The 15,357-nt window shown below is 43.4% G+C and overlaps 1 protein-coding gene across 1 annotated transcript in view; it reads right to left on the minus strand.

Moving 5' to 3' along the window:
* Window positions 1–12,025: 12,025 nt before the first annotated feature.
* TRPC5 (transient receptor potential cation channel subfamily C member 5) overlaps window positions 12,026–15,357 on the minus strand; it is a gene marked incomplete at both ends in the record, with an annotated part of 61,862 nt that continues 58,530 nt past the window's right edge. Inside the window, 4 exons of the mRNA XM_080352915.1 lie at window positions 12,026–12,760; window positions 13,490–13,579; window positions 14,723–14,764; window positions 14,944–15,150. Coding sequence (XP_080209041.1) covers window positions 12,026–12,760; window positions 13,490–13,579; window positions 14,723–14,764; window positions 14,944–15,150 — 1,074 coding nt within the window. The remainder of the gene's footprint in view (window positions 12,761–13,489; window positions 13,580–14,722; window positions 14,765–14,943; window positions 15,151–15,357) is intronic.

Below are 15,357 nucleotides of genomic sequence, written 5' to 3' on the forward strand. Positions count from 1 at the left end.
AATATGGTTGGTCCTCAAATAGCATTGTGCCCCAGTCCAGGAAAGAGATGCTATCAGAGCTATGACAATTTCTCCTGCAGGCCCTGGTAAGTGACTATAAACCTCTTTCTGGAAGTTGCTCTCAAAGAGGTGGGGAGAATGGTGGTACGTGGAGGGTTGAGTTGGCTGTTAATGGCACAAAAAATGGGTTTCTTGTGCCTGTCCAAATGGGAGAAGAGTTGCAAGTGAGTAAGGAAACCAAGGTGAAAGTGCAGGCAGTGGTGATTCTTAACCTCCTTTCTTGTTTTTGAAGCTCCTACAGCCGCAGCCGCCACCAGATGCAGGGCGTGAACAAGGAATGTCAGTATGGGTTTGTAGCAGGGCCTGGAGAGGAGCCGCAAGGACCAGAAGAAACAATAACTTTCTATGAAGTTGAAGGAGAGGGTGATGCTGCGTTTCCTCCTTTACCAGTGAGTTATGAACAAGGGGTATGTTAAATGCTCCGAAGAGGAGGGTGGAGAGGGAAGCTGTGCAAATGTGCAGCGCTTCTTTACCTAAACATACCTCAGCACTTTATCTTTTCCTTAATTTTTTCTTGGACTAAGCTTCGTCAGTGAATGTGTTCTTGGGAGGGGAAGGCTGAAATGAATCTAGATAAATTAGGCTAGGTCTTGTAGAAGCTGCTGGTAGCCTCGGTTTTCTCAGTGTTCCCTTTTTCTCTGTCCCTTCCCTGGCAGCTCTGTTGGGAAGGTTGCAAGTTTGGCTTTTGTTTTGTCTCCTCACATCTCTAATTACTGTACATTTAACTTGGCAGTTTAATAATGGCTTTTCAAGATGAAAGAGCCAGGTAAAAAAAGCATGATGAAGATGACCCCTGAATAGCTAATTTGATTATGAGCTGTTGTGCCTTTGTTTATTTGGTTGTTTTTTTGATTTTACACCTTCCTTGTGGCATTTAGGACCTTGGTCTTTTATTGCTGCCTCTGGAGGAGCACTGGACTTCCAGAGACATTTATTGGAAAAGGGAGAAGAAACCACAGGATATTTTCCTCTTTCCTCTGCAGAAGCATTCACTAGACTGACTTCCTAAAGGAACCGGTAAAGCATGTGACTTATTTCATGAACTTGAAAATGGAACAGACTTAAGTACAGTCTCCATGATGGAGTCATCAAGTGTGTTTCCACCTCAGTCACGAGTGCCATCTGTCATATCCTAAACAGTTGCTGTCAAGCACCGAAGTGAATATCTTCCACTTTCAGGCTTTAGCTGTGAATAATGCCTCCTTTCTTCTGCTGTCACTGAGACAGCCTTGCTTTTTTCATAGCAAAGTGTTGGTGGTTTATCTTCTGGTATTAGTTTGTCTCCTGAAGTTAACTTTTTTTTCTTCCTCCTCCCCATTAGAAACACTGACTGATAATTCTGGTTTGGAGTCAAGTTGGTTTTGCATGTTTTTGCTTACACTACAAGTAGATGGGTTATTTAGTAGTAGCCATGGCCATTGTGGCCATGTTGGTCACTTTGATATACCAGAAAATTACATTAATTGATGCAATAATATATTTAACATGTGGCCAGTTAACTTTTTAAATGGATTTGATATACAGAGGTATGTCTGTGACTTGATACATGCTCTCCGTAGGTCAGGAAATGCTGCCACCTTATTAACAACAAAAGAGCTTACGATAGTGCATGAATTTAAGTGAATGCTGGACTCTTTATTTCAGTTCTGCTTTCCAGAGCTGTGTTGCGCTACAGTAGCTCTATACCACTTACTAAAAGAGCCGTCAAAAAAGCCACAGCTCTTCGTAAACCACCACTAACCTGCTTCATACTGAGCAGTTTCCTCATCTAGAGATGACCAGGTCTGGCTGCAGGATCCTGCTGCTACTCGGATTCCTGGTTCAGTGTTCCAGTGGCTAATTGCTACGGCCAGTTGCCTGGTCATACGCTATAAAGACACAGACTTCTGGGGGTTTGTGTGAGAGGAGTTTTTTTGTTGGGGAGTATATGTGTGGTCTGCAGGTGCCAAGATATGGACTCAGTGTCTTTTTTTGTGGGGAAACCCAGTGTCAGCCTGGTGATCATCCAGACATGTTTGCTCTGGCATATTTGACTATTGCTCTGTTACAATTTGGTACCAGACCCTTGTTCTGGGTTTCTCGTGCCCAGCAGAACTGGTGTGAATGGAGGCAGCAGGATATAGTTTGCAACCATGTTTTTTAATTAAATAGGAGCACAGAAAAATCCATGAGTATTGATTTCTATTGGGAACAGTTATTTTTCTTCAAATGATTGATTTGTTTGTTTGTTTCTTTATTTGGCTTCTTGTGAAGTATGTAGCATAATAATGATTTTTTTTTTTTAAAGCAAGAACTTGCTCCTAAAATCTCTTTTAATTTTTCTTTATTTTTGTGCCTGAGTTTTCAGCCATTAAAAGGGAGAACAGAACAGCAGAGTTGTGCAGCCAAGTCTGTGCTGGTTGTGCTTGCCACCTCCTTTTCCACACCATGCTTTTATATATGATAGGCTGAGGCTCACACGAACACCTGGAGGCTGTGCAGGACGGATCCGTGAGCTGGCAGCGCTGCGGAATGCTCTCTTTAGATGCAAGCACCGTGCTGATTTTGTGGCCCTGATGCACAGCCTCAGAGCCAGGCCCCCTCTCTTCCGAAACTGCGGGATGGAAGAAGCGGTGATCGCCTGTAGTTCTTGTTCTTTGGGGTGTGATTCTTGTGTTTTTAAGTATGTCAGTCTCTTCTGATTCAGCCTGTGTTAACATCCATTGTGTTACTGCTGTTCTACAGAGGCACGAGCCTATTCCTGAAGTATTTTTGAATTGTAAAATCCATCTGTAATTGAAGGTAATTATTATAAATACTCTAGAGAAAAGCCACACTGGCTCTGCCTGCCAGCAGCATTACCTGCTGGGCTATTGCCTGCTATCGCTCCTGTGCTCTGCTTTCCCCTTGGTCACATCAGAACACCAAATCAATTCCTACAGCAAGTTATTTTCCTAGCTCAGCTGTTTTGTTTTACTCTTAGCTTCCAGTTCTCTCTGCGTGCTGCTGGATACCTTTCTCTTTTATAAAATTACACCAAAGACTGTATTATATATGGAAGATATTCAACATACAAATCCAGGCCCAGTAACTGCTTTTCTCATAAGGTAGGAAGATAAAACCCTTGAACCAGGAGTTTATAGCTCTGAAATAAGATCATGGATTAGATTTTGCAGGGCAGGCCAGTATCTAGAAACTCCTACACATCATCAAGTCCCTGCTTCTTACCAGATTTCCATCAGCTGAGTTGCAGCAAGTATGAAATAGTTCAGCTAGTATGAGCCACAAGCTTGGAGCGCGTACACAGCCGGTTACTGCAACTTAGTCACCTCTACAAGCGTGGTGATCTGCAGGAACGTGTGCCCCCCTCCTGTCAGGGTGCGTTTACATGTTAGGCTCAGCCTATGGCAATACTTTTATTCCAGATGCTAAATCTTCCCTTCCCTGGAGCAGGTGAACATTTTGCCACTAGCTTTGGGGTGCTGGGGTTTACCCCAAGATAAGTGTCATTCTGTTTACATAGCTGGGATGACTGCTTGACTTAGTTGTGTTAGAGAAAAGGGTCTTTTTAGAGAAACTGAAATATCCTCTAATGGTGAAATTAACAGACCATCTAACTCCCTCTGTACTCTTCTTCATATATTTTACCTGTTCCCTTCCCTGCCTATTTGCATTTTCCAGTCAAATCTAAAACTGTGGTTTCTGACTCTTTTTAAACCAGTGCGCTTTTTGAATATTGTCATAGTTGAAAGCAAATCATGTTTGGTTTAACGTTTGTGGTGACTGTGTGAATGTGTGATTTGTATTACTTTTCGGGAAGTGCAAGTACGAGGATATAAGATACACTGCAAAACTTCTTCCCCACACCTCCCACCTCCCTCCATGGTCACATCTGGTATTTTATGCACATCTGTCATTTTCGGGTGCAGTTCAGTTCCCATTTCTGGAATAAGAAGCACAGCTGTGGATTCCGGGTGCCTTAAATGGAACTTGTAGGCTTTCTGATGTGAGTGGGAATGTGCACATCTACCTCTGAAATGTCCTTTTCTATTAAAAAAGGAGGAAGAGGGTAGCCTTCTGTCTTTATGTGGGCATTTAAAATTCTGTAGCTGTGAAACTGGTTCTGGGTTTTGCCACAGCTTTTGGCAGGGACTGTGTTTATTTCTATGTGCATCCATGTTTTCTCCCTTGTGCAGGAATCTTCTGTGTTTCAAAGAAAGGGATATTGCTGTTGTTTACCTTCTGGAAACTTCTTTTACTGGACGTTTGACTAAGAACCTGTGGTAGTTAATGGAAACCTCTTTAAATCTATCTGCGTGCCTCCAGTATTTACTGAGATTTGTTTGGAGGATGGCTTTACATGAGCAAGTTACGTTAGTACAGTTGTATGTTGTTGATTAATGACTCTTTTATACTATTAGCCATATTGCTGTATATTCCAATGTGGCTGATGTAGTTGTGCTAGTTGAAGGATATCTTTGGGGAGCAAATTAAAATGGAGTTACGCTTAAACTTCTTTGTACAGGAGTAATTGCATTTGTGTGTCACATTTTATTTACCAACACTTCCAGTGGTTTTGTGTTTTGTGCTTTAGACAGAATGTGATGGTTTTGGGTTGGTATTTTTTCACAGCCAGGGGTTCAGCTCTTGCCCATGAACATTTGCTCATATCGGGGTGGCCAACTTCATTGCAGGTAAGCAGGACTGTGCCATGTCTTTTTTAATGTAAATACCAATTTAAGTCTCTATAGAATTGGAGGCCTCAGGTGCTCGTCTGACCACTGACAGCCCTTGAAGTCTCTGCTAAATTTGACTTTAAAAAACCTATTAAAATGTCAGACCTTTTGCTGTTAATAAATGTTTATTATCAATAGGCAGCTGGAAATGTTACATCTGAAAAGGTAGAAACACCTTGAATTTCAATAGGCTTATATTTTTGGGAAAAAAAAGTAAATGCTTTTTTTTTTCAGTTTACAGTTAAGCTAAAAATACACATAAAATAAATACTTTTATTTATTATGTACATCATTTCATTTTTACATGTAATAGGAGGGTATGACATGGAGTCTGCACTATGGACAGAAAAGATGCAAGTAGAAAAGTACATAAAACTAAGCGGTTGTTTTTGCTCTTTGCTCTTCCCCTTTGCTCTCCCCTGTCTCTCGGGGTGGCTGTTCCTGCTCCACTGGCAAATGCTGAGGTTCCTACTCTGTCTTTGTATGTGCAAAATTCTTACACCATCTAGAAGCTCTTTTACCTGGAAAAGGCCATCAAGTTTTTGACCGAAACTAAAGAGGGTGAAAAAAGCCTCACCTTTTTTATCCTGTCAAGTAGAATGGTATTTTAAAATACGTTCAGGTGTGAAGCTGTTTCTGTGGTAGCTTTTTTTAAATGAATATTTAATTTGATATTAAAACTCGATTGCTAAAAACCTATTTGCAGAGTAAGCCTGAGTCTCTAGGGCTTGCCATATAGAAAACAGAGCACTTCAGCATCTGCTCCCGTTGTTTGCCTCTCAAAGATCCCTCACCCTCTCAGTCCCAGACCCACCTTATAAACACATTCAGTAGTTTTTAAATAAGACTGTACAATACCCAAGAAATAGCTAGAACAAAAAGTGCCCCCCTGCTCAAAAACAACTGTTTATAGTCAAAAGGCAATCCAATCTGTTAGCTGAAGGTATCACAGTGTTCTGTTAGCTAATGTGCCAAAAGGCCAGCTTCTCGATTGATCTTGTCCTAAGCACGTTGTTTCTTCTGGTTTACAGTTCATGCTGATATGGAAATGCTTTAAGTGGGAGGAGGAAAACAAATCCTGCAAATAAACAGAATAAGCCATGTGAAAGGAGGACGGAGGAATGGGCTGCACTGCGTTCCGTGGTGGGTGAGCTGCTGGTTGAGAAGGGTCGGGATGTAAAGAACTGCCAGATCACTTTGGCTCTTTAAATTGCGGGTGGTTGGAGCTGGGTCAGCGGGTTCCTATTGCTGTTGTGGTTGGGGTGTTTTGTTTTGTTTTGCACACCTTAGAAAACCAGAGCAGGTAAAAATGTTTCCCTGAAGCATAAAGTACTATAAAACTTTGAGAAGATAAGGATCAAACTCTTCTGCCTTTTAAATATACTTTTTAGATAAAGCATGTTTTCTTTTAAAAACAGTTCGTTTTGATAATGAATTTACTGCAGAGCAGTAGTTGTTCTGGGTGGAGGCAATTATGTAAATGAGATATAAATAACTTGCTTGTACAAGTGTAATGGCCTGAAATGCAGAAAGCAGGAGTGTGAAAATGAAATTGAATCAAATTACAAATGTTTGGAAAACATGCTAATGTGGTAGCCCAGAGTGCTCCCACCTCCTCTTCCAACAAACACTCCAGTAAGGGGCTGACTCTATAGTTGTCACGTTTCAAGTTAGACATTCGCTGAAAACTACAGATTATTTTGGTAAGTTTATTTCATATGCTTCTCTGGTGAGCTGATTTATTCACTGCAGTCTCACTGACTCCAATTAATTTTCCTATTAAATGAGTGAGAGTCACTGATGGTTCCAGCACAGCCAGGCAGGCTGCAGGAAGAAGAGGCCCCGACAGCACATCCACCCCAAAAACAGCTCCAGAGAGCTTTCAGTTAAGTAGCAACATTCATTAATTCTAGGCAGCCCTAGTGTTTTGGGTGGTTTTGCTTATTTTTTGCTATTCTCGTTGTGGAATTGCAATGGGAGTGGGAGATGTGGCTTTGGGGCTGCACAGAGCCTTCTCGTGGGTCTGTGGCAAAGTGTCCGCGTGCTGCAGGACGGCTGAGCGGCTGGAAGGAGAAATCAGCCAGAAATTAAACTAATTGCGCCTCTTCCTAGTTAATGGAAATATGCTTTGCTTTGGGATTTTGGCCTTTCAAAAAGTAGAAATATCAAAACAAAGCTGAGTATTCCCAAGGGGAATGGGACATAGACTTAATTGTATGGAAGCAGCAGGTACTCGGGTAGTTTTCTAACTGCTAGAAAACCTAAAAGTAAATCAGATCCCTGCTTACACTATTAGGAACTGTCCATATATGGGGTGTAGATACCCTGCAACTGCTCATGTTTCTGGAAGGGAGCTCAGAATGCTCATAGTGCCCTCAGTGTGCAAATCAAATCTTGGAGCTCCTCTCACTCAAACCAAAGCCCTTTATCCCAAGTAAGCACTAAACAACTTGTACCTACAGAGAAATCGGGGTGAAAAGCCCCCTCGTAGGGACACAGGAGACAGTCTCCTGTTGCCCAGGAAAGGCTCCTCCAGCAGCCCTGGGGTTGGGGACACAGCACGGCCCGAGCTGCTTGCCTGGGAGCTGCCTCTCCTGCTCCTCAGGGGAGAACAGGCAGCAGGATGACTGTGCTCCAGCCGTGGCCCCTGTGCCCTCCCGGGACACCGTGTCACCTGCACAACAACTGGCTGCCCTTGTGCTGCTGGGGTGAACGGGGAACGTGAAGGAGGTGATGACGTGGTGGAATTCTCCTACAGCCCTGTTCCAGTACTGTGCCACGTGCGTGATGCTGGGCTGCCTGTGGAATGTCCCCGTGCTGACAGAAGTCTGTGCATCAACCGATTTTTAATCTCTTTAAAAGGTAAGGTTTTATGTTTATACATTAATATATTTATTTAAATACTCTTAATATTTACAGTGGCTGTTTCTTCTAAAAATTATGTTACATGTACCATCAGAAAAAGGATGAAACACAAATACAGTAAGGTGACATGAAGGGTGAGACATAAATCACAAAAGCAAGGGTGTTAGAGTCTAGGTGTCCAGGGTATGCTGCTCCTGCTCTCTGTCTACTGCAGAAGTCCCCTAAATTCCCTTTGTGGGAAACTATGCTAGTTTTCTATAGGGAAAATTACTGTAACAGACATACAGTCAAATCCTAACCTGAATTAGTTTTAAGAAAATAAAAGTACATACTACTGCTACAAATACTTAACTGCTTTCTGTATATAGCGCCTTTAATTTGAAGATCTGAAAGTGCTTATAAATAAAGAACTAACCCCCCTGCGAGGTAGGTAAGTATTATTATCCCTATTTTACAGATGGGGAAACTGAGGCGTTAGAGGGGCTGAGTGACTTGCCCAAGGTCACAGGTGAATCGGTGGCAGAGCCGGGATGGGACCTCAGCAGCCCTGTTCTCTCATCCTGCACTTCAACTGCTGCACGTGCTTCCTCCCTGGGGGCCACATATACAAATACTTGCGTATTTACATATATACCGGTAAGTGAATAATACACAAATAGGGTTATCCAAATAATCTGCACAGATACGACAGTTCATGTCTTGTTTCTGAAGCAACTTCAGTCTCTGACCTGAGTACAAACACCTCTCAGCTCTATTGGATATTCTTAACCCTGGATGTTATTTGATAACTTTTTAACTGGTGATCGTTTATAGGTGTGCTGCTCTAAAAAGCCAGGAATGGGAGGTGAGAAATAAAGCAACTTTAGGAGCAAGAAACCTAAAGAAAGGGGAAGTGGTCAAGATCCCTGTTATTCCCAATTCCAAATTCCTTGCGTATGTCTAAGGATTATTATTGAAGCCCCCAGAATAAAGGGCAGGCATGTAACAGCTGGAGCACAGCTGTGCATCTTGAACCCAAGCCAAGGAACAGTTTAACTGCTCACAGGACAATCTCCAGGTGTCCCATCAGCTCCTGCCCTGCTCGCTTGCACAGACAGCACACGGGTGGTTCACTGGGTTCTCTGAAGGGAGGAATAACTGTCACTAAAGCATGTTTTCTTTTTGAGCAACTGCAAACACAAAACTGCTAGCAAAATGCCAAATACTGAGACTGGAAGTGAATTTTTTTTAAAAAAAAGGTTTGCTTATTGAATGTATTTTTCACAACATAGTTTAATTTTACTTCCCTGAAGCTCCTGGTTTAGAATAATAATAGTAATTGACCAGCTGCTATGACGTCTATTGCTACCAAAGGGGATGCATAGATGCAATCAAGCAGAATTTTGCCTTTTGGGGGACCAGACTGACAGTTCAGCAGACTCCTGGACACGTGTGTTAATCGCAGCCAAATCAAATATTTGTGTCAGGTCAAACCAGCACATTGCTGGGAGCTGGGAAGTATCCGAGTCGTGAAACAAAGCCCAGGGGAGCCCCAGCTGTGCAGCCCTGTGACGCACCTCTTGCCTTTAACATGACATTATCGAGAGGTTTTTAAGAGCCAGTGTTATCCATCATTCCTTCCCAAGGCGGCAGCTCCTACCCCCTGCCCTTTCAGGACACCGCAGGGGAATATGACTCACGTAGTTGGCACAGAAGGGACTTGCACTGCCTGGTGTCATTTTTACATTTGGGGGGTGGCACCACTCTAGATTTAATTGTGTTTCATTGTGTTATTTGTCCCTGTTAATGCAGTGCTGCATGGGGATGATGTGATATAATCATCACCAGTAGCAGCGTGCTTGCTCTTGTGGTAAACTTAAAAGGCTTTCTCCTGTCCGAGGATATGAGCCCTGCTTCTGCCCCAGCCTCAAATTCACCTGATGCCATCTGCACAACCACATCGGAATTGTTTTCATTCTTACTCGTTACACAGGAAATACCATAAAGATTTGCTGGCCCCATGTCAAGTACAGTTCGTAAACTGCAGTGGGGTTAGTTGAGGCATAAAATGATTCAAACTCTGCATCCCCCTGTGCAGCTCTTGCTAATGCTTCTCTTTCCAGAAATGTGCTCGGTTTGGTTTAGTCAACAGTGGGGTTTATTCATGTGAGCTGCTTTGCAAATTGCATTTTGGTTCTGACTGCAGCTCTTATCATTGGCTTTGCCTGTCTGAAGATGAGTGCTGGATTTCTTCGAATGATCAGCAAGCTGCTTGTGACCCTCAGATTTTGCAGGTGTCCTTGCGTAGTGCCAATGTTGGTTTGCTCAGCCTTTCGGAAAGGAAGAGAGGATACAGTTTTCAAAGAGAACTCTAGCCCTGCAATTAGTATGGAACCCTGAAATCCATTGATACAAAAATGCTTTTCACTCTGTCTTAACTAACACATATAGAGGCTTAAATATTTTGGGCCTTATCCTGCATGCTGGCAATGAGACTGGTGTCGTTTATATGCAAGGAATACAGAAACAGTTTTGAGCCTGCCTCTCCCTGCTCTTTTTTCTTGACAGCAGAGCTATGGTCTCCACCTCCTGGTCTGTCCTGAAACCTTCCCCTGAGTCTGGTGTGTTGGCATCTGCAACCCTGCTACGGGAGCCGGCTGCATTGTTCACATTTCCGTCTCTGATGTAGGTGTGCTCCATCATGACCTTTAGGTAACGTTGTATAGGTGCCCAAAGGGGAAACCCAACAAGGTGTATTTCTTTAACAAGAGGAAGGAGCCAGTTTTAAAATTCAGAATATCCACCTTGTCTGTGGGCACTGCTAGAGTGAGAATCCCTCTCCTCCCGCCCCTCTGTGCTGCCACGAGAGCTGCTCCTGCCCCTCACTGGTAAAACCTGACCAGTGCCAATGGGAGGTGTAGATTTCCCAGCATTACGCTTTTACAAGTGCAATTCAAAGCCCAGTTCACAGAAAAGGTGAGAGATTTTTTTGCAGCCGCTCCTGGGATGTGGTCCAGCTCATGTAACCTCTCCTGGGAACACGCTGAAGCTCTGTCATACGGGGCATTTCTGAGCCCCTGGTCAGGACTTCCTTCCTCCAAGAAAGCAGCTGATGAATAGCTGCGCTGAGGTGGTAGCTGTTAAGTGCCAATCATCTGTGTTCCTTAGCAACATGGCAGAAGAAAGTTCAAATGTCATACTGTTAAAAAAAATCACTGTTAAAAACTTGATGGTTCTGCCCTTGATGGGGTCGTGTTCTCTCCCCTCTGATCCTCCTTAGGACAAAGCAGTGAGGTTGCTGGGCCCTGTCCAGGCACCACCACAAGAGGGGAAATAAAAGATAACATCTACTGCTGCACTCCCTTTGTGATGCATGTTAGAAAAGGAACCGCAGAGGCTTCCTGGGTGAGTTGCTCTTGCTTACATTGCTTTTCAGAAATGCAGCTCCCAGGCCCAGAGGAGATGATCTCTTAGCACTTACCATATACCAGGAAGGTGGTTTTTTTCCTAAATCCTGACACCCATCAGAGAGGCAGCAAAAAGCAAATGCAGCAGTAGAAGCAAGATTAGGTATTTCAAAAACCAGATGCAGCTCAGGGGGTGGGTGTAAGGGCTGGGGTTTGGTTCAGCCCATTAGAAACAGGAGAACCACACTGAGGTTTGTGTTTCAAGCAGCTGCAGCTGGTTGGGGATCAATTAATCTGTGCAGAAGTTGGTAGCAAGGCCAGGCGCCACTGCCAGCCCAACCGCAAGGTCATTCTACTCCCTACAGGGGGCATTTCTTATGGGAATTAGGTAAACAAGCAAATCATAACACATTCTAGCTGGATGATCAAAGGGGTCTCTTATTTAGTAACAATTTACAATATTAATGTAATAACCTGAAAAAATACATACAGCAGGAAGAATCAAAAGTTGTATTGCTTAAAGAAAACAAAAAGCCAATTATGAGTTGAAGCTCTTTCTAAAAAGATTTTCAGTGTGACTCTCAGCCTCCCGCCACGCCACTGCGCACAGCGGGCTGTGCTGCCGAGAACTGAGCAGGACCAGAGCCCGTGGTGCTGGGGAGCAGCAGCAACGCCCCAGTGGCGATGGGATGATGGGTAGAGCACTGAAGGAACCCTTGTCTGAGCCACCAGCCTGTCTGGAGTCTGTGGGTTTTGTAGACTAAGATTGCATCTGGAGGGATTTGTGGTGTACAGTGATCTTATAAATGGTGAAATGTTTAGTTTTAGTATTTGTGAGTGTAAAAAAAGTAAATTAAAGGTGTAGATGGCTATAAAATAGGCTAACGTAAGTACTTTTGCACTTTCTTTTTCACCTGTGGACAGAAAGGAAATAGTAATGCTTAATTAGATGAGAGCAAACAATTATAAATAATTGGCTAAGTTTTTCCAGCGCTTTACTTATAGCCGAGTTGTAACATGATCCTCCTGCCCATCTTTCCACTGGTTTATAAACAAGTCACAAGCCTCTCCCCATGAATCAAACACATCCTCTGATGAGTCTATAAGTTTGGAATTAGAGGAACAAATACTGGAAGCACAGTGAAGGGAGCTGGTACAAACCACAGGGCACTCCTTGCTCTGTCCTCTGAGTCTCGTGTTCCCACTGTAGTCCACCTCATTGAGGTTAATTTCACTTCTGGAACAATTCTCTTCTTTCTCTTTATCAATCTGAGAATATTTAATGTCTTTCCACATGTAGTGTGGCTGAATAATTCCGTCTGAAATTGTGTACATGGGTTCTGAACTTGGTTCAGGTACGTGTCCGTTCATCTTGGAGAAGAGCAGGCCCAGTCTCTTGAAGGACTCCTTCTTGGAGCTGGAAAGTCTCTGGACTCTATTTCCATTTCGGACGAAGGATCGCTTACTGATCCCATTGCTTTTGGGCTTCTCTTCCACCATATCGATCCCAGACATAGTTTTAATTAAAGCAGATACATTGAAGTCCTTTTTTTTGTTGGCTACATTGAAAGACACGCTCTTGGCTTTGGATTTTTCTCCAGCCCCATCCTCATTTGTTTCATCCTTTTGGGACACCTCTGTGCTGCTGGTAGAGTAACTTCTCCTGGGGGGCTTCCTGTTTCCTAAGAGGTCAAGAACTTCATAGCGAAAACTGGAGATGTCCTGTTTTAATTCCTAGGGCAAGAGGAGAAAGAAGTTGGTTACACTCAGCAGTTTTATCTGTGGCAGGAAAGAAGGATCACGTTCTCTCGGGAGAGCTGATCAGAGTTATGCAAATGGCTGATACCCAGTCACACAGGAATACAACAGACATCTTCATTATCCAGTGACACACACACAAATACACTGGTGATCCTGACAACTGGAGGCAATAAGAAAGTTGTCTCCAGAGGCTGTGGGACTGGCCCTTCCGACCAACTCCCTCTGCCCATCCCTCTACCCCCCAAATAAAGGCAAATAACACAGATCTAGGAGAGGTAAAACGCTGCTGAGATTTCAAAATATGGCAGGAATCCTGTTTAGTTGATAGAACCAGCTTTAACTTTGTTACTAAGTGGTCTTCACATCCATTAACCCAGGTTTGGTTTTGGCTTGCTTTGAGTTTGAATTAGGTGTGTCATGTTGACTCCAATCAGCTACTTCATTCCTACCATTTTCCAATGCTTTTGTCTACATAACATGTTGCATATTAAAATCTGGGAGATGATCCACGAGAAGTAACTCAAATAATAATATACTCTGCTCAGGAAACCCCCATGTGCACTTCATATATATTCCCTGCTCCAGTAACAGCAGGTTACAAATCACCTTAACAAGTTAGTGCGAACTCTGCAAGCGACTACTTGAATTCATATAAATAAATAATAATATGAATAACAAATATCTCAAGGAATAATAAATTACCTTGAAATTTTCTTCAGTTAAACCTTCATTGGTTTTGGAAGTTCTTATCATTGCTGCGACGTATCTTTTCACAAGATTTCTTATCACTTCCTGGAATAGGAAAGAATACGAGTGATTCAGCTGCTGGCTCGGAGCAGACTCAGTGCGCTTCCCTGAGTTCTCACTGACGCTGGCTGTCCTGACTCTGCTGTCTATGAAGAAAACTACTTACTGGTAGAAAATAAACGCTTTCTTTTGAACCAAACGAACTGTTGGGAAGGGCTATATACCTTTGATCTTGAATACTCAGTTTTAAAGTTGTTGAGAAACAAATTCTTGATATTCTTAAATGTTGTCAAGCCATTTAATCTCAGCTGCTGAAAGTTTGTAGGATTACCAGTCTCACGGGTGTATGCTGTGTACCCTCATAGGCTGATCTTGCCATTTGAAGACTGTTTATCAAGTGATAACAAGTCTGAGGAACACCAATGGTGAAGATGGTCTCCACACCAAGGTTTTAAGTAGCAAATTGTTGTCAAAGGTGACTAATTGTGTTAAAAATCAACAATTTTTGGATAAAAATCCTCTTCAAAAAACAGGAGATGTCTCGGGTAAGACAAACTACTAGTGGTTTTTGATACTGTGGCCTAACATAGCAGCTGACATTCTGCAGAATGTGTTTTCCTTCCAGCATGCTGGTGCAATACATCACACTGAACTCAAGTACTGAAGCTGTTATTTTCCATACAGTTTCATCCTTTTGTAGGTTGACTTTAATGAGCGTTTGATGACCGGCAGGCTGAGGATGAACAAAAGCAGCACGATTCCCCAAAGGAACCATCCCTCCTTCCTGAGCTGTCCAAACCAGAAGCAAATCCCAACCGCTGTTTGAGTTAGGGATGCTTTACAAAAAAGAGCAGCAGAGGAACATTTCGAGAGTGTGTGAAAATGCTGGTGCAGCAACAGTGTTAACCAGGATGGTGTGACAGCCTGGCCCTTCTGATGGCCACGGGGATGTCACCGCATCCCTGGTAAGTCTTCCAGTACTTCAGAGGGGGTGAAAGGCTGGGAGAGATTTACTGAACCATCTCACCTCTAATGAGGAAATGTTTTAATCCATGATAAGCAAAATCCTCTTAGATGGCCTATGCCTATCAAAATATATTCTAGAAGCAAGCAAGAATAGAGATACTAAAAAACGAGCAGGAAGAAGAAACAGCAAGTAAAAACTTGATGTGCTCATCAAGAGTTTACCTGGTAGTGTTGATTCTGAATCAGGTTGTCCGCGTGCCGCTCCTGCAAAGACAAAGGCACAGGTGTGTTACCTGGGCAGTCCTGACTTCAGAGCTCCTGATGGCCCTTAGCAAGTTCTGATCCGGCCCCTTCCACTGCACCAGTGGAGCAGTGGCCCTCGCCATCCTGAACCTGCACTAGAACCCTTGAAAAATGAAGTATAAACCCATGCAGCTCCTTACTGTGAATGATTTGAGGTTTTCATGCCTCTTCTGTTCGTTGTCAGAGTCGCTGCCTGGGCACAGCTGATTGTGGATCCACTTGCAAAGGTACCAGACTGACTTGGGACTTGGGACAATGTTAAAAGGAGGGGGCAGAGTGGCACCTTCATCAAAGTAACTCATCCAGAGCTTCGTCCGTGCAAACTTCCACTCGATATCCGCATGGTCCTGTGGGAGAAGGAAGGAGGTCAGTGGCTGCGGGCAGGCTTTCCTGGAGCAAGCGCCTGCGGCTCAGCAGCTAATGTGAGCAATAAAGGATTTCTCCAGCCGCAGGCAAAGCCGCTTCCATCTCCCTCCCTGGGGGTGTACTTAAAACATGAAATACAGCTAGAGCGTAAAAACACCAGCCACTGAGAAATTAGATGGTCACCATAT

This window comes from Nesoenas mayeri, assembly GCF_963082525.1.
Source record: "Nesoenas mayeri genome assembly, chromosome: 13".
NCBI lineage: Eukaryota > Metazoa > Chordata > Aves > Columbiformes > Columbidae > Nesoenas > Nesoenas mayeri.